The 19,234-nt window shown below is 47.4% G+C and overlaps 1 protein-coding gene across 5 annotated transcripts in view; it reads right to left on the bottom strand.

Annotated features, from left to right (window-relative positions):
• The window catches only part of sfi1 (SFI1 centrin binding protein), a 290,590-nt gene that overhangs the window by 106,805 nt on the left and 164,551 nt on the right, over nucleotides 1–19,234 (bottom strand). For all 5 annotated transcript variants that reach the window (XM_072498737.1, XM_072498720.1, XM_072498747.1 and 2 more), the window contains 4 exons: nucleotides 11,258–11,353; nucleotides 8,081–8,157; nucleotides 5,489–5,591; nucleotides 3,262–3,358 (listed from right to left, as the gene is read on the bottom strand). In XM_072498737.1, the coding sequence (XP_072354838.1) occupies nucleotides 3,262–3,358; nucleotides 5,489–5,591; nucleotides 8,081–8,157; nucleotides 11,258–11,353 (373 nt within the window). The remainder of the gene's footprint in view (nucleotides 1–3,261; nucleotides 3,359–5,488; nucleotides 5,592–8,080; nucleotides 8,158–11,257; nucleotides 11,354–19,234) is intronic.

Here is a 19,234-nt window from a genome sequence, read left to right on the forward strand (position 1 = left end):
TGAATACCGATGCAAAGTACTCTTTAAGAATCTCACCCATTTTCTCTGATTCCACGTATAACTTTCCTCCTTTGTCCTTGAGTGGGCCAACCCTTTCTCTAGTTACCCTCTTGCTCCTTATATATGAATAAAAGGCTTTGGGATTTTCCTTAACCCTGTTTGCTAAAGATATTTCATGACCCCTTTTAGCCCTCTTGAACTCAGTCCAACCATGCATGGCATCACACAGCTGACATCAATCCTGTTCTTTATGTTCCCACAAAACAAATGATGCAGCTCGGTGGTGCTTGGTAACAATCAGGACCAGCAAACCTGAACTGACTTTTCTGCTCTGGGAATCGTCTCAGCTAACTCAGCACAAACTGGAGAATGGCAAGGTCTTGTTCTAGTGGCTCTTGACCTTAGAATTTACCCACAAGCTACTTTGGGATTAGTTATAAAGTTTGATCCTCTGTTGGTGAGGTATACTTTCCCTATGATTGTTACTGCAATATGCATTTCACACACCATCTCACTATTTCTGAACGTGTTTCCAAAAACAAAATGTCGGAAAGACCAAGGGACAGATCATCGACTTCAGGAAGAGTAGCACAACACCACCCACCCACCACCCCCACCACCCCCGTGGAGATGGTTGATAGCTTTAGGTTCCTGGGGGTCACCATCACCAACAGTCTGTCCTGGTCCACTCACATTGATGCAACAGTCAAGAAAGCCCAACAACGTCTCTACTTCCTACGGAAGCTAAAGAAATTTGGCATGTCTGCATCGACTCTCACAAACTTCTACAGATGTGCCATAGAGAGCATCCTATCCAGCTATATCACAGCTTGGTATGGCAACTGCTCGGCCCAAGATCGTAAGAAACTGTAGAGTGTGGTGAACTCAGTCCAACGCATCACACAAGCTTGCCACCTGCACATTGATTCTGCCTACAACTCCCGCTGCCTCAGGAAGGCAGGCAGCATTATCAGAGGCCCCTCCCACCAGGCTTAAACTTCTTCCAGACCCTACCATCAGGCAGAAGATACAGAAGTCTGAGGACCCACACATCCAGACATAGAAACAGCTTTTTTCCCACAGCTACATGACTCCTCAACGACTCTCCCTCGGACTGATCTGTGCCCCGTAAGAACACTATTCACGGCGCCCTGCGCTGCTCTTGCTCATGTATTTGCTTTGTTTGGCCCCTTGTTCCACACTGTAACCAATCACTGTTCGTCGATGTACTATTTGTCAATGTACTCTGTCGATTATCCTTTTTTTGTCTACTATGCACGTACTGTGTACGTTCCCTCGGCCGCAGAAAAATACTTTTCACTGTACTTCGGTACATGTGACAAAAAATCAAATCAAAGTGTGCATGCATCTGTAAAATCATGCAAATTCTACATCAGGATTACCTTTAGCCTCCACTTCACAATTCAACGATCAGAACTCCTCAGATACTGAAGTAGCCCATGCAAGGCCTGGACTACATTCAGATTTGGACTAATAAATAGCAAGTAATTTAACGCCACACAAGTACCAATGGCAATCTCCAATAAGAGAGAATCTAACCAAAACAGAAAATGCGAGATAATCTCAAAAGGTCTGACAGCAACAGTGGAAAGAGACGGAGTTAATGTTGAGGATTACTCTTTGTTAAAGAATCTAACCACTTTCCCTTGACATTCAGTGACATTATCATTCCTGAATCCACACCATCAACATCCTGGGAGCGGCAGGTAAGAGGTTGGGAATTCTGTAGTGAGCACCTGATCTGACTTCCCAAAGCCTGTCCACTAAGGGGAGGGATGGCGCAAAGGCAGCAGAATGAATGGCCTCAATATTAAAGGCAAAAATGTCCACCAGTTCCTCACACTTGCTGTTGGAGATGAGGGTGGAGGAAGCAGGGATCAGCATTTGAAGGAGATGCTTAGTTTGTACAAAATAAACAAAGTCTCCTTTGCTCTCCAAGTCCTTGGCAGTTTTGCAAGAGGACAGCAAGGGCCAGTTATGTTTGGTGTGTTCCAGAGAGATTTGACAATAGATAACTACATCAGTTTACACCAAAGCTCAAATCTGTACCCTAGGACTTGAGCCCCATACTTGGGTCACAGAAGGAAACAGGGAGGGTTCATATCGTCTACCTGGTTTGTCACTACCTCAAAGGAATAAAGGAAATTTGTCAGGCAAGATCTATGGTATCCAAGACCAGACTACAGTTTACTAGATTGTTGTTGGTGTAAAGATATTCTTCAACTTTCTTCATGCTGATGAATTTATTCTATTATTTCACACTGAATTGTAGGACTGGTTTAGCTCAGTGGGCTAGACAGCTGGCTTGCAGTGCAGAACAAGGCCAGCAGCGCGGGTTCAATTCCCGTACCAGCTTACCCGAACAGGCGCCGGAATGTGGCGACTAGGGGCTTTTCACAGTAACTTCATACTTGTGACAATAAAAGATTATTATTAGAATTGAAGACTCATAGGTCTTTACTACCTATGTCTTGAAAGATTTACCTATGTCTGATCAACTGGTACCTCCCAAATCCCAGGGAAACCGTTGCATAGTGGTATTGTCACTGGACTAGTAAACCAGAGACCCAGAGTTGCTCTGAGGATCCAGGGTTCGAATCCCACCACTGCAGAGGATGACATTTGAATTCAATAATAAAATTGGGAATTAAAAGTCTAATGATGACCATGAAAACCATTGCAGATTGTCGTAAAAACCCAGCTGGTTTCACCACTGTTCTCCTTTAGGGAAGGAAATCTGCCATCCTTACCTGGTCTGGCCTACATGTGACTCCAGACCCACAGCAATGTGGCTGACTCTTAACTGCCCCCTCAAGGGCCATTAGGGGTGGACAATAAATGCTGGCACAGCCTGCGATGCCCACATCCCATGAATAAAAAAAATAATGACTCTCTCCTGAAGTCAGTGACTCGTATATCTCCTTCCTCTCTCAGCACTCCGAGAAAAATTGCACCTAACATTAGCATTTATTTCTTTAAAGCTTCATTGAACACCTTTGATGAAGGGATGTTTGACCATCACATTTTTCCACAAGAACCACACAAATTAACACAGCACAGATCTGTTGATATAGTATAAAGATGTTCTGCAGGGATCCCCTCACCGATTTTCACTGAAGACAAGTGAAACAGGTATAAAGTTTATTGTTTGGTTACATCGTCATGCCAAAATGTAAAGAAGTAGGGTGGGTAACTGCATTGAACATTTTATCGACAAAGGAATTGTATTTTAGCACTTACGAAAGCCAAAACGTTGTCTTGCTTCTCTCACACGTTCCTCCTCCCGTTGTTGTTGGTACACTTGAAGTGAAATTGCATATCTCCAGTACTCAAGAACCTTTATAAAAGATAAAGTCACAGAACGATCAACAAGTTCAGCTGCAGCAAATCAGTCCTGCCCTGGCAACCCCCACAGTCAGCCAGTTTAATATAATAAAATAAAGTGATATATGTACCGGGGAAGATGGTGGTAAAGTGATGTCACTAAAAAGGCCCAGGCTAATATTCTGGGGACAAGGGCTCAAATCCCATGCCAGCTGCTGGTGGAATTTAAATTTCAGTAACAAAATCTAGAATTGATAGCTCGTCTCAGTAATACTGACATTCAAACAATCATCGACTTTTGTGAAAGAACCATCTGGTTCCTCTTTTCCACCCACTTTTCCATCTTGATTCTCCCTTACCACTGCCTCCACCCCCCCACCCCCACCCACACCCCGCACCCCCCACTGTTCCCTGTTCCAGGTTGTCTTTCGACACACTGCCTACCATTGTTCTACAATGAACACATTCTGATCTCCTAATGTGCCACTATCAGCGCCCTTCTTAGCCATCATCACCATTTAAATTCCCTTTATCCGCAACATCTCTGTCAATCTCTCCCCAGACTCCACCTATTGCTGGCCCACTATCCAGCCAGACTACAATTAGGCATTGGGAATAAAATGGTGACCATGCCAGCGATGCCCACATCCCGTGAAATCATTTCTTAAAAAGTAACCAAATTACAATTTTGCTCAAGAGTGTAATTTAGCACAATGGTATTTCACAGAATGACAGGAAAACCTCACTGTGAGTTTGGTCAGGTCATCCTGTATAGAGGGCCAAGCACTCTCTGGGGAAGGATAAACTATTACTAATCATGCCCACATCGCTCCCTCTCTTACAGGCACCAATTATTGATGGGATAGGTATCTAATGGTGCTGTCAATCTTCACCCAAGTGACTATTCAGATACGAGTCCAGATTGTGAGAGGTAGCAAGCAATTGGATCTTTGGGGCATCACCGAGCATGCCAGCCATTGGATAAAACAGCTGATTGCTATCCTCTGTGGTCCCCTTTAATCCCTTCAGGTGTTCGGGCAAATGTGACACCCAATCAGTAAATATGCATGAAAGAAATAATCAAACTTGAGGCCATTCCTGGCATCAATTAATTCATCACTGAGCAATGAGGCGACCTTACCTGTGGAGAAGCTCGAGTTGAAGAAAATGATAAGCAGGAGTAGATTATTTTGTAAAAATCCCCATCTTTCACACAAGGCGTGATTTTATTAAATGGGAACAAAGTCCCAGAGCGAGTGAGTTTAGCCGGGTGTTTCCCAGTGCTCGCAACACCGAGAAACACAAAGCTATAAAACGCCACTCACGTTTGATAAAGGGTCTCAGCGGGGAACGCATGGCCGAGGCCACACATAGCCCCATTTTGTGCACTGAGGAGCTCCCCTCACCAGAACTCCTCCGTGTAGCGAGAGATGAGGACGCCATTTTTAAAAGGCGCCCATTTAGGGCAGCACCGTGGCACAGTGGTTAGCACTGATGCTTCACAGCGCAAGAACCCAGCTTCGATTCTGACCTCGGGTAACTGTCTGTGTGGAGTTTGCACATTCTCCTGTACCTGCATGGGTTTCCACCGGGTGCTCCGGTTTCATCCCACAGTCCAAAGGTAGAATTTACAGTGCAGAAGGAGACAATTTGGCCCATCGAGTCTGTACCGGCCTTTGGAAAGAGCATGCTACCTAAGCCCATACTTCCACCCTATACCCACACCTCCACCCTATTCCTGTAACCCCACCTAACCTTTTTTTGGACACAAAGGGCAATTTAGCATGGCCAATCCACCTAACCTGCACATCTTTAGACTGTGGGAGGAAACCGGAGAACCCGGAGGAAACCCACGCAGACACTGGGAGAATGTGCAGACTCTGCACAGACAGTGACCCAAGCCGGGAATCGAACCTGGGACCCTGGTGCTGTGAAGCAACTGTGCTGACCACTGTGCTACCGTGCTGCCCATGTGCAGGTTTGGTGGATTGGCCATGATAAATTGCCCTTTGGGTGGAGTTGCAGGAATAGGGTGGGGGGTTGGGTCTAGGTAGTGTGGTCTTTCGAAGGGTCAGTACAGACTTGATGGGCCGAATGGCCTCCTTCTGCAGTATAGGGATTCTATGATGAAACTGAGCCGTACCTTAGATAAAAGGACACAGTGATAATGATGATCTGCTCTAGCAGTCTCCCGAGCTTCATCAGCCAGGAGGTGTGCATTGTCTTTCCAGATGCCGAAAGAAAATCTAGGTGAGAAAGAAAATAAATGTTTAAAAACAGTAAATAACCCATGCGCCACGTGCTGGTCCAAGCAAAGCAGAAGATAAAATCTCAAGGGATGACCCATTGTTGCTAAAGGCTTAAGTAAATAATAATACTGACACACCAAAGTAACCGAGGAGGCAGCTCAGAAATTAAAGGACAATAGATGTGAGTGGGAAGAGCGGAATTTTAGATAAAAGTGAAATACAGTACCTTTTTGAATGGCAATGAGAATCAACCATATTGTGTGAATGGTTTTGTGTTAGCTATTAACTAATGTTGAAGTAGCCTACACATCGGCATGTCCAATCAATGGCAGCACAGTGGTTGGCACTGCTGCCTCACAGCTCCAGGGACCTGGTATCAATTCCAGCCACGGATCACTGTCTGTGTGGAGTTTGCACTTTCTCCCCATGACTGCGTGGGTTTCCTCCGGGTGCTCTGGTTTCCTCCCACAATCCAAAGATGTGCAGGTTAGGTGGATTGGCCATGCTAAATTGCCCTTGGTGTCCAAAAGGTTAGGTCAGGTCACTGGGTTTACGAGGAGAGAATGGAGGCGTGGGCTTAAGTAGGCTGCTCATTCAAGGGCCGGTGCAGACTCGATGGGCCGAATGGCCTTCTTCTGCACTGTAAATTCTATGATTCTATGAATGCACAGCTTCATACAATGGAAAGTTAGCGACAGACGTCTGTAATGAAACTGCTTGTGCTCTGATCAAATTGAACATGAGGATTGGTGATGAAAAGAAGCCAGCAGATCCTAAGAAGGGCTGAATAAAATGCCAGCCAAGGACAGCAAGTGGAGGAGGCAATCCATAAGACCATAAGACATAGGAGCGGAAGTAAGGCCATTCGGCCCATCGAGTCCACTCCACCATTCAATCATGGCTGATTTCAACTCCATTTACCCGTTCTCTCTCCATAGCCCTTAATTCCTCGAGAAATCAAGAATTTATCAACTTCTGTCTTAAAGACACTCAACGTCCCGGCCTCCACCGCCCTCTGTGGCAATGAATTCCACAGACCCACCACTCTCTGGCTGAAGAAATTTCTCCTCATCTCTGTTACAAAGTGACTTCCTTTTATTCTAAGGCTGTGCCCCCGGGTCCTAGTCTCCCCTGCTAATGGAAACAACTTCCCTACATCCACCCTATCTAAGCCATTCATTATCTTGTAAGTTTCTATTAGATCTCCCCTCAACCTCCTAAACTCCAATGAATATAATCCCAGGATCCTCAGACGTTCATCCAGAAAGGAGAGTTACTCCATCTACAAAATGCTGAAGCAGGTTCACCCAGAAACTGGCATCTCCTTTCTTTAAGGCCATGAGAATCATGAACTCGCTTGTCAGCGACATCTTCGAGCGAATCACGGGCAAGGCATCCCCTCTGGCCCATTACAACAAGCGGGCATACCATCAGCTCCCGGTGGGTCCAGACCGCTATGCCCGGGGAACTAGCCAAACCCGCCATGTCAGAAGGGACAAAGGCGGTGACCGAGTACACCAGCTCCAAGTAAAGCCACACCACCTACTGAAAAACTCACACCAACAGATTTGGTGCACCGGGTCGCTGTGATACTAGGATTAGGCAGCACTAGGCACAGTACAGGAATGAGCAATGAGGCTAGTTTTGTAGCCTTGAAGGTTCCGTAAGGTGGAAAGATCTGAGAAAGGTAAGTTTTCAGCTGAAAGAGGAAATGACTGTGAACTGAAAGGGGGAATGTAAAAACATAAGAACATAAGAACTAGCAGCAGGAGTAGGCCATCTGGCCCCTCGAGCCTGCTCCACCATTCAATAACTTCATGGCTGACGTAAGATTTCAAACAATCTGGAAAAGGTCATTCTGAAAATTACTTTCAATTGTGAGAATAGGATGAGGTTCAAACTTGCAAAAAGCAAATTTAAGATTGTTTTGGCCCTTTGGAAGAGTTCATAAGAGTGATCAGTACATCAAATGGACTTCCAGTGAGAAGTAAAACCCTGGAATCATTTAAAAAAACAATTGGATATCTTACAGGAAACTTGGGGTCATTGCAGGAGGATGAGTTGTGACGGATTGGATAGCCCAAAATAAATATCTTTGCAGGCTGCCTGTAGGTTAGAAAAATAATCCTCTGTTCTGCAGTAAAAGAGGTCACAGAAGCAGAATTTCATTTTTAGGCTTCAATCATGGATATTAAAATAGGAGCTATAGATAGAATGAGAAGTTATGTAATTCCACCAGTGAAGTGCAGGTTAGGTGGACTGGCCATGCTAAAATTGCCCCTTAGTGTCCCACGATTAGGTGGGTTACGGGGATAGGGTGGAGTGGGCTTAGGTCGGGTGTTCTTTCAGAGGGTTGGTGTAGACTCAATGGGCCGAATGGCCTCCTTCTGCATTGTACGGATTCTATGATTTGCAATCCACGCAGCACCTTTGACACGTTATTTGTCGCATATATAAGGAGTGCAGAAATAGTTTTGCAACATTACCTCAACAATTTTCTTCTCCTTTTCTTCTCCTTATCATCTACCTTATGCAGAATCTGCTGTGTGTTCCAATGGTAAACCTGGAAAACGGGCAGGGGTTATGTAATGCAGCTGTCAGGATCACACTAACCTTTAATATTAGAGTTACCAGACAATTTTCTTGAACATTGAACAAGCATTGAAAAATCTGGGAGACTGGTTCCAATGTCAACAGAGGACATCAACTGATCGTATTAAGGTTGTGTTCTGAGGTAGGTCGATTGGCCGGCCTCGGATGTGTATTATCTGAAACACCTAGCTGTAACAACTTTCAAACTTAGGTGTGCTGTGGTCAGCAAGAAAGAATCCAACAACTAACCCCACAGATAAAAATGCTTCATTTCCTCCTCATGCTGCACAATTTTGTTAATTGTCCCTTACATCTTGCTGTAACTCTCATGATGTTGTGCCATTGTAGAATTTATTCAAAATCACCAGTTACATCTGGCCTGAGGCTTAGTGCACAAATCACATGCACCCTCTGTGGTGCTGTGCATCACTGTAAATACACAAGGGGTTAATGTAAATACATGTAGGCTAGCTAGACACTAGAGGGAGCACCAGAGACATCACACACACACTCAACCAATAGATCAGTTAGATAGGACACGACCAATGGACATTCACGATACACACAGAGGTGACACGACCACAGGAGGGCATTACACCAACCCATACATAAAGGACACCACACACATAGAACATAGAACATTACAGCGCAGTACAGGCCCTTCGGCCCTCAATGTTGCGCCGACCTGTGAAACCACTCTAAAGCCCATCTACACTATTCCCTTATCGTCCATATGTCTATCCAATGACCATTTGAATGCCCTTAGTGTTGGCGAGTCCACTACTGTTGCAGGCAGGGCATTCCACGCCCTTACTACTCTCGGAGTAAAGAACCTACCTCTGACATCTGTCATATCTATCTCCCCTCAATTTAAAGCTATGTCCCCTCGTGCTAGACATCACCATCCGAGGAAAAAGGCTCTCACTGTCCACCCTATCCAATCCTCTGATCATCTTGTATGCCTCAATTAAGTCACCTCTTAACCTCTTCTCTCTAACGAAAACAGCCTCAAGTCCCTCAGCCTTTCCTCATAAGGTCTTCCCTCCATACCAGGCAACATTCTGGTAAATCTCCTCTGCACCCTTTCCGATGCTTCCACATCCTTCCCATAATGCGGCGACCAGAATTGCACGCAATACTCCAAATGCGGCCGCACCAGAGTTTTGTACAGCTGCGAAAACTCAATCCCTCTACCAATAAAAGCTAACACACCGTACGCCTACTTAACAACCCTCTCAACCTGAGTGGCAACTTTCAGGGATCTATGTACATGGACACCGAGAACTCTCTGCTCATCCACAGTGCCAAGAATCTTACCATTAGCCCAGTACTCTGTCTTCCTGTTATTTCTTCCAAAATGAATCACCTCACACTTTTCTGCATTAAACTCCACTTGCCACCTCTCAGCCCAGCGCTGCAGCTTATCTATGTCCCTCTGTAACTTGTAACATCCTTCCGCACTGTCCACAACTCCACCGACTTTAGTGTCATCTGCAAATTTACACACCCATCCTTCTACGCCCTCCTCCAGGTCATTTATAAAAATGACAAACAGCAGTGGCTCCAAAACAGATCCTTGTGGCACACCACTAGTAACTGGACTCTAGTCTGAACACTTCCCATCAACCACCACCCTTTGTCTTCTTCCAGCTAGCCAATTTCTGATCCAAACTGCTAAATCTCCCTGAATCCCATGCTTCCGTATTTTCTGCAGTAGCCTACCGTGGGGAACCTTATCAAATGCTTTACTGAAATCCATATACACCACATCAACTGCTTTGCCCTCATCCACCTGTTTGGTCACCTTCTCAAAGAACTCAATAAGGTTTGTGAGGCACGACCTACCCTTCACAAAATCGTGTTGACTATGTCTAATCAAATTATTCCTTTCCAGATGTTTATACACCCTATCTCTTATAAACCTTTCCAAGATTTTGCCCACAACAGAAGTAAGGCTCACTGGTCTATAGTTACCGGGGCTGTCTCTACTCCCCTTCTTGAACAAGGGGACAACATTTGCTATCCTCCAGTCTTCTGGCACTATTCCTGTAGACAAAGATGACGTAAAGATCAAAGCCAAAGGCTCAGCAATCTCCTCCCTAGCTTCCCAGAGAATCCTAGGATAAATCCCACCCGGTCCAGGGGACTTATCTATTTTCACACTTTCCAGAATTGCGAACACCTCCTCCTTATGAACCTCAAGCCCTTCTAGTCCAGTAGCCTGAATCTGAGGCATGATCTGCCTCTTTCCAGTGGAGACAGTCAGTGAGTAGAGACACAGGGTTGATTCAACATCACACCCACCAGGTGGATTGTAGCAGACTGGTTAGTCAATCTGAGTAGCTATAGAAGGATTGACAGTAGTGGCGAACCCGAGTAGGAGAAGTGTAAATAGTTTAATAAACGTGTTCAAGTTATCTCCACGTCTGAACTTTCCTTTGTCAAGTGCACCACAAGGAAGCCGCTTATGCTACGCCTAGAGCATAACAAGACACCCTCCGGCACAGGCGCAGGAATCCAACCTGATCTGTTTGCCTTTCAGGTGCACTAAAGTCAATTGTGGAAGCTCTATTACTGACACAGCTGATAATAGCTCCTTCTGGGATGTAAGGCATAATTTAATAAAGGCACTGTCAAACTCTATGCCACAGAAAAACATCACTTCAAACAAAAGGACTGGGAAAAAACATTTTTTAACATAATAAAAGTGCTGCCCATATTTCAGATAGCAACAGGAGACTTACACGGAGGGGAGATATTGATTGCAGTATGTATTTAATGCAAAGATCCAGATTCGGCCACACTCACAATCATTAATCCTAAATTTCCTTGGGTGAATAAATACAAATGCAATAGGCTGCCAAAGCTGACATGTAATATTCTAAATCCTGGCCAAGGTACTTGAGATTGCATGCGTTCAAATCCAGCCCAAACTGATGGGAAGAGGGGCATCTCTATTTCTATCAGAGTACAGAATAGAATGTACCTTTATTCAGCATATGGTATAAAAGTGCTACATCTGACGAAATAGGAGGCAACCATCGGTCCACATTACACTGTCTGTCACTCACCTTCCATTCATGCAAGGCTTTGGACAGTACTACTTGCTGATAATGCACATCGGCAGACTTGAGCTTCTCCCACTTCTCACGCTTTTTCTGCACGTACTGCAAAGTTAAAAAATACGATTTGCACACGGGTGTTAAATTCATGAACTCCGCCACTAAACATTTCTGCTGGAGAATGAGCACTTAAAGCCTTCTGCTCATTGCTAGATTTTAAATTCATCAATAATTTAATCTCATCTCTTTATTCCTTAGTTCAGAGATGGGGCAGTAGGGGGAGTCAGGGATGGGGGATGATGTAGGCAGCGGGGGCACTTCTAGGGAGAGGTATCTTGTCAGTCACTGGCAATGTATGCCTGACTGGCCCAATGGGAAAGCAGATTTGCACCACGAGGATGCAGATGGCAGGAGCAACCAGCCACGAGGGCCTGAGTTCCATGAGGCAAATGCTCAAATAGCTGGTCTGTGGATATTCTGTTGGCGGACTCCACTCCAACCAATTGAATCGCAGTGCCATTCCTTCTGCCCTAGAGGAGTGTCTGGCTGTGGAGAAGGTGCTACTGCTGGTGTTGCTCCATCTACAGCTGGAGTATGTGAAGTTGGCCCCCACCCCTCCCCCCGCCGTAAAGCTGCATAGGTTGCACCAGTGCCGCTCTTAAAACTGACATGGGGAAGTGCAGCTGAGGGGAAATAAGTGCTGTACAGGTGAAATGCTTTCCAGGCAGTGTGCACTCATCTGCCAAGCAGTGGTAAGACTCTGAGGGGAGTAGTCACTCATCTGACTAGGTCTGCAGCTCTTCAGTGCAGCCAATCAGCCAATCAAAGCATTGAGGGCTTGTCAGTTTCACGGAGCCAATCTCTCTAGCTGTGCTCTTACTTGCTCCTAGCTACCAGGTTGGACAGATAGCACAAGACTGTTCTGCTGTTGGCAAAGAGGGATTACAACAGGAAAATTCCTTTTCACTGTCTCTTTAATGAGTTCATTTGCTTTCCCGCCTCAGGGGTTCCCAACTTTTCCAACAATGGTCCCCGGGATGAGTGAGCCGCACATTCGGTGGCTCTCACTAGGGCGGGATTTGAGGACCTGGTTCCCCGGTTTTGCGGGACTGCGGAGCGCTGGAAAGACGACCACGGAAGTGCTGAGGAACGGGCAGAGCTGCATGGAACCGCGGGAGAGCAGAAAGCAGCGAAAACGGGAGAGGAAGGGACAAAGGCAAGGTGCAGGGGAGGCTGACCTGGGAGCAAAGATGGCGGACCTACGAACCTCGAACCCGGCGATCCAGCAAGTGCTGGGAAACATGCTGCAGGTGATAAAAAAGCAGTTTTGAATCGTTGAAGCGGGATAACTTGGACCCACTTCAGAAGGCAGTGGATCATTTGAACCAGAGATTGGATGCCCAGGACGAAAAAGTTAAGGAGCTGGGACAGGCAGTGGAGGAGCAGGCGGACGCGCAGACGATTGCTGCGCTAGAAGTCGATGGGTTGAAGGAGAGACAGAGAAGACTGCTGGACAGAGTAGAGGAGCTGGAAAATAGAGCCCGCAGACAAAATCTGAGGATCATTGGCCTCCCGGAGGGGGCTGAGGGAGCAGATGCCACAGCGTTTGTGGCTGACCTGTTGAAGCAGCTGATGGGGGCTGACGCCTTTCCGCGACCACTGGACCTGGACTGATGGTCGACTGTTTACTGCTTTAAAGGTGCCATGTGTTGTATTTTGGGGCAGCTTTTGCCTACCGGGGGGGGGGGGGGGGGTCCCTCTCTCGTATGCTCTTTTTTTTTCTTTTCTCTTTTTTCTGCTGTTGTTGGTATCTTTCGTCGTGTTCTCTGGGTGTGCTGGAGCCTTCATTGTAACATAAAGGCGGCCGGTAAGCAATGGGGATTAAAGGTGTTGGTTGGTTTTTTGGCTCCGAAAGCTAGTGACATCGAAACAAACCTGTTGGACTGGTGTAAGACTTCGTACTGTGCTCACCCCAGTCCAACGCCGGCATCTCCACATCATGTTTTTTTTTATGTCTATGGTTTTTATGTTTGTTTCGGGTGGGTGATATACGGGTACTGTGTTACTGTGTTGCTATTTTTTTAATGCTCAGAAAGGAACGTGGGTTAACACTTATCTGTGTACACAGCTGGAACTGTATTGTACCTGGACAGCCTCCCGGTGCTGTTTGATGTTTCCATCTTGTTTGATCTTTCCCATTTTAGTGAGACTGCTCCAGTAGGTCAGATCGGGGAATGGTGTGTTGATGAGTGGGAGATGAGGTCGGGGAAACAATGGGAGTGAGACAAGTGGGCCCGGACGGATGAGTCACCGGGCTACCAGATTGGCTAGTCAAGGGAGTCAGGTGGGGGTGTGAATTCAGCAGGAGAGACATTTGAAAGTGTCTGACCAGACTAGGCTAAGGAAGGGCTGGATCAGTCAGGTCTTCCACTCGGGCTTGGACTGCAGGCGGAACTGGGGGTGCTATCCACGAGTAGGGCCGTGGAACAACTTAGGAAGACAAGGGGAGTGGTGTAGGAGCATGGGGAGAAGGCCAGCAGATTGCTAGCACAGCAACTCAGGCAGAGGGAGGCAGCCAGGGAAATACGTAGAGTGGTGGACGGGTAGGGGAGCAGAGTGGAGGACCCGTTAGGACTGAATAAGGTATTTCGGGACTTTTATAGTAAGCTTTACACTTCAGAACCCCCGGAGGAGCCGAAGGAGATGAAACGGTTCCTAGACGGACTAACCTTCCCAAAAGTAGGCGGAGGACTAGTGGACGGGCTGGGGGCCCCGATTAGAGCAGAGGAGGTACTGGGGGGCCTAAAGGCCATGCAGTCGGGGAAAGCCCCGGGACCGGATGGATACCCAGTAGAGTTTTACAAAAAGTTCTCGGAGATAGTGGGACCGGTCCTGACTAGGGTTTTTAATGAGGCGAGGGACAGAGGACCCTGCCTCCGACGATGTCGCAAGCCACCATCTCGCTGATATTAAAGCGGGACAAGGACCGGGAATCCTGTGGGTCATACAGACCAATCTCCCTGATCAATGTGGACGCCAAGCTCCTGGCCAAGGTCCTGGCGATTAGAATTGAGGACTGCGAACCGGAGGTGATTGGGGAAGATCAGACAGGGTTTGTGAAAGGCAGGCAGCTGACAGCCAACTTGAGATGATTGCTTAATGTGATTATGATGCCCCTGACAGGCAAGGATGTGGAGGTAGTGGTGGCAATGGACGCTAAGAAGACCTTCGACCGGGTGGAGTGGGACTATTTGTGGGAGGTACTCAGACGGTTTGGGTTCGGGGAGGGACTGGTTAATTGGGTCAGACTATTGTACCAGGCCCCAAAAGCGAGTGCAAGGACGAACAGGATAATGTCAGATTATTTCAGACTACATCGCGGGACCAGACAGAGCTGCCCACTCTCCCCGTTGCTGTTCATGCTGGCCATAGAACCGTTGCCGATTGCGCTGAGAGCTGCAAAGGGGTGAAAGGGAATAACTTGGGGGTGGAAAGGGGGGGGGGGGGGGTGGAGTACAAGGTCTCTCTCTATGCAGATGACCTGCTCATGTACGTGTCGGACCCACTGGCCGGGATGGAAAATATACTGGAAACATTGAGGAAGTTTGGTCGGTTCTCAGGGTACAAATTAAATATGGCTAGGAGTGAGATGTTTGTAGGGCAGGCAAGGGGCCAGGAGATTAGGCTGAAGGAGCTGCCATTTAGGCTGGTTGGGGAAAGTTTCCGGTACTTGGGGATACAGGTGGCACGAGACTGGGGCAGTTACACAAGTTAAATTTGACTAGAGTGGTGGAACAAATGAAGAGCGAGTTTCGGAGATGGGATGTACTCCCGCTGTCACTTGCAGGGAGGGTGCAGAAGGTAAAGATGACAATCCTCCCTAGATTCCTGTTCATCTTCCAGTGCCTCCCGATCTTTATCCTACGGTCCTTCTTCAAAAGGACCGGCAAAATCATCATGAGCTTTGTCTGGGCGGGAAAATCCCCGCGGGTGAGGAAAGCGATGCTTGAAAGGAGCCGCAGCGAGGGGGTCTAACATTGCCGAATCTGATCAACTACTACAGGGCGGCTAACATAGCCATGATAAAGAAGTGGATGGTGGGTACGGGGTCTATCTGGGAGCGGGTGGAGGCGGCTTCGTGCAGGGACACCAGTTTGGCAGCCCTGGTCACAGCTCCCCTACCGCTTGCGCCGGCCAGGTACTCCACCAGCCCGGTAGTGGGGGCGGCCCTGCGGATTTGGAGCCAGTGGAGAAAGCATGCAGGGGAGGTGGGTGCGTTGGTCTGGGCTCCAATTTGTGGTAACCATCGATTCGCCCCCCGGGAACATGAATGGAGGGTTTCAAGGGGGTGGGGAGGGTAGGCGATATGTTCCTGGAGGGGAACTTTGCAAGTTTGAGGGAGTTGGAGGAGAAAGCTGGGCTGGAAAGGGGAAATTACTTTAGGTACTTACAGGTGCGGGGCTTTGTACGCAGACAGGTCCCATCCTTCCCACGCCTCCCGCCAATAGGGATCCAGGACAGAATAGTCTCTAGAGGAGAAGGTGGAGAGGGTAGAGTCTCGGATATTTACAAGGTGCTCATGAAGGGAGAAGAGTCCCAGACGGAGGAACTGAAACTCAAATGGGAGGAGGAGCTCGGCGGGGGATGGAGGACGGGCTGTGGGCAGAAGCCCTGAGTAGGGTAAACTCAACCGCAACATGTGTCAGGCTCAGCCTGATTCAGTTTAACCGGGCCCACATGACAGTGGCTCGGATGAGCAAACTCTTTGGGGTAGAGGACAAGTGCGCTAGATGCGCGGCTGGACCAGCGAACCACGTTCACATGTTTTGGGCATGCCCTAAGCTTAGAGGGTACTGGGAGGGATGTGGTGGCAACCATTCATCGACTTCTTCGCAGGAGAGTGAACTTCAGCGGGGGGGGGCCTCACCCCACCGCAAATTCCACCCCCAACACACTGGGAAATGTTCACCAATGTCGACACAGCAGACAGCGATCGGGGAGCAGATGAATGTGAATACCATCACCTACAAGCTCCCCTCCAAACCACACGCCATCTTGATCTGGAATTATATTCCACTTCATCGCGGTCATTGGGTCAAAATCCTTAAACTTCACTCCAAACAGCACAGTACCTATATTGTTCCACTGTGTAAGGGTCCTGTTTATTCCCCTTATTTCTCCTTTATTTTATTTTGCCATTCTTATTGCGATCCTTTGATGATTAATGGGTGCGTCTCTTTAAGACAAGCAGCTTTAGTCTTTAATTCAAGCAGAAGAATCCAGAAGCTTAAGGAAAGATCACTTGCTGATTTAAACCGGAGAAGCAGATTTTTCAGCATTTTCGGTGAGCGATGTGGTTGAGACTCGGCTTGATTGGCCGGCGGCTAATGAATTGGCCCGAAAGACTGCACTCTGCCCAGTAACAGGTGGTGATTGGATCTCATCCCACTGGTATATTTTTCAGAGTCCCACGGTTTCAGTTTTGATTCTGGGAGCATGGAGAAAAGATCCAGCTAACTCTCTCCAGAATGCTGCTATTAGTACTCTCTTTCCAGAAAGCCTGTGAGGGCTGTATTCCTGAAACTAGAGCAGCCCAAAGACAAATCACAAACTGAAAGCAAGGTTTGAAGAGAAATACTTCAGAAACTCTTCAGAAAAGCTGTGAATACTGCATTTCTAAACTACAGAGAACCTGAATAAATGGATCTACAGAGAAGACCATTACTGGCTGCAAAGACTTTAATCTGCAAGTTTACTGTGAAGGAAAGTCTGCTAAAAATCATCATCTGAAACAAAGACGCTTTTTCCTTTCACTTTATGACTTTTGCCGCTTTCCACCCTCTGTATTTGTCGATCTTGTGTGTGTGTGCGTGTATGGGGAGAGGGTAAGTTAAAGTGGGAGTTAGGAATCAGTTAAGAGGCTGCACTACAGGTCATGTAAAAACAAACTGTAATCGTGTTTAAACTTACAAACCTGGTGACTGTAATTATTGGGCAGCCAAGGGCCAAAGACTTCAGGTTTTTTAAATGAGAATTATTGGTTCATTCATTTGTGTTGTGACTCCAGAACCAGTGGGCTGGAATTGACCGTGCACTTGCCCAGGGTGTTGTTAGAAATGGATCAAGAAGGTGGAAAACCACCACATTTCCAGGGCAATTAGGGATGGGCAATAAAATATTGGCCTGGCCAGCGACGCCCACATCCTCTGAATGAATAAAAGAAAAGGAGTGAGCAGCCTCACTGATTATTCTTCTCCACAAACAATATTATCCAGACACTAACTCAGAAAAGTTCCATCCATTGTTTTAACAACGACCCACAATGACCATCTTTGTGACCTAATGAAGATTGTTAATTTAATCAGTGGGGGGAGGTGTTTGAGTCCGTGGCCATTAGAAACTGGACAAAGACACGTCTTACAGGATTTTAACCCAGGTATCAAGTGAAAGGACATTGCATGCAAACCCACCAAACCTCCTGACCCCAATGAATTTAGCATAACCACTAAGTAATCCCCAAACTGTTCTTTCCCCTCCACATTTTCCCTGCATCTTTCTCAATCATGCTATTAGATACGTCTTGGATTGACACCAGACTGAAGCAAATGTAACTACTTTAGACTCACACAGAGGTTTCTGCTAAAATTGTCAATGAGGTATTCTTTTTTTTTTTAATGTTTTTATTCTACATTTTCACATTTTCCTTCAAAATTTATACCCCACCCACAAACAGTAAACGGTAACAAATACAAAATCAATCCCCTTAACAATACCAACGATCCCATCCTCCCACCACCCCAAACAACGGCCCACCTGTCAATATATGCATCCAATAAAACAAACCCTCCCACGGTGGCAACAAAAAAACAAAGTACTGTACATGATACCCAGGAGTTGTACCCCCCCCCCCCCCCCACCACCAGTCTCCAACTCCTCCCGTCCACTGCCTCTTGTAAAACTCCTCCTCCCAACCTCAGTTCCTTGCCCCCAACTTTCCACCCCGGCTCGACCACTCAGACCCTGTTCTGCCAGGCTCCGATAGCCGCAGCCCCTCCCCCCACCTCACTCCCGTTCACTGGCCGGCTTAAACCGGCCAGTGTGGAGGCCCCCGTCCGGGTCCCATTCCCCCTTGCCCGGCCCTAGGACAGCCCAGAAATCCCCTTTTAGCACACAAACCCCGCATATCCACCTACACCCCAAAGAGCCCTCATTTCGAGTGAAAGTCCCATTACTTCCCTTGTCCAAATATATACAACATTGGCTCCTTTAGCCCATACACCCGCACGCAGTGAAACAAAAAAGAAGAAAATACAATCATGAGGTTACATCGGCACATGGCCATTTCTCAATTTCTCAGTTCTGCCACAGTCCTTCTGCCTTCACAAACTCCTCTGCTGCTTCCGCCGTTCCAAAATAAAAGTCCGTGAGCTTGTAAGTCACCCTCAGCTTCGCTGGATATACAATGCCGCACTGCACCTTGCTAATGTACAGTGCCCTCTTCACCCGGTTGAAGGCAGCCCGCCTCCTCGCCAGCTCCACCGTAAAGTCCTGGTATACACGTATACCAGCTCCAGCCCACTGCACCACCCGCTTCTGCTTGGCCCAGCTCAGGACCTTCTCCTTCACACTGTACCTACGGAAGCACAGAGTCACTACCCTTGGCGGCTCACTTGCCTTTGGTACAGGCCTCCACGACCGATGAGCCCGATCCAATTCATATCGGGAGGGATCCTCCCCCAATAGTTTTGCCAGCATCGCGGCAAAATACTCAGTCGGCTTCGGTCCTTCAGCTCCTTCGGGCAGCCCCACAATCCTCAAATTCTGTTGCCTGGATCTGTTTTCCAGGTCTTCCATTTTTCCTCGCAGATCCTTGTTAACGCCCATCACCTTCCGCATCTCCTTCCCCATCGAGGCAAGTTGATCATCGTGCTGCAATACCGTCTCCTCCACTTCCTTCAGCGCCTCCCCTTGCTCTCGCACCTCCGC

Source organism: Scyliorhinus torazame, chromosome 1, assembly GCF_047496885.1.
Source record: "Scyliorhinus torazame isolate Kashiwa2021f chromosome 1, sScyTor2.1, whole genome shotgun sequence".
NCBI lineage: Eukaryota > Metazoa > Chordata > Chondrichthyes > Carcharhiniformes > Scyliorhinidae > Scyliorhinus > Scyliorhinus torazame.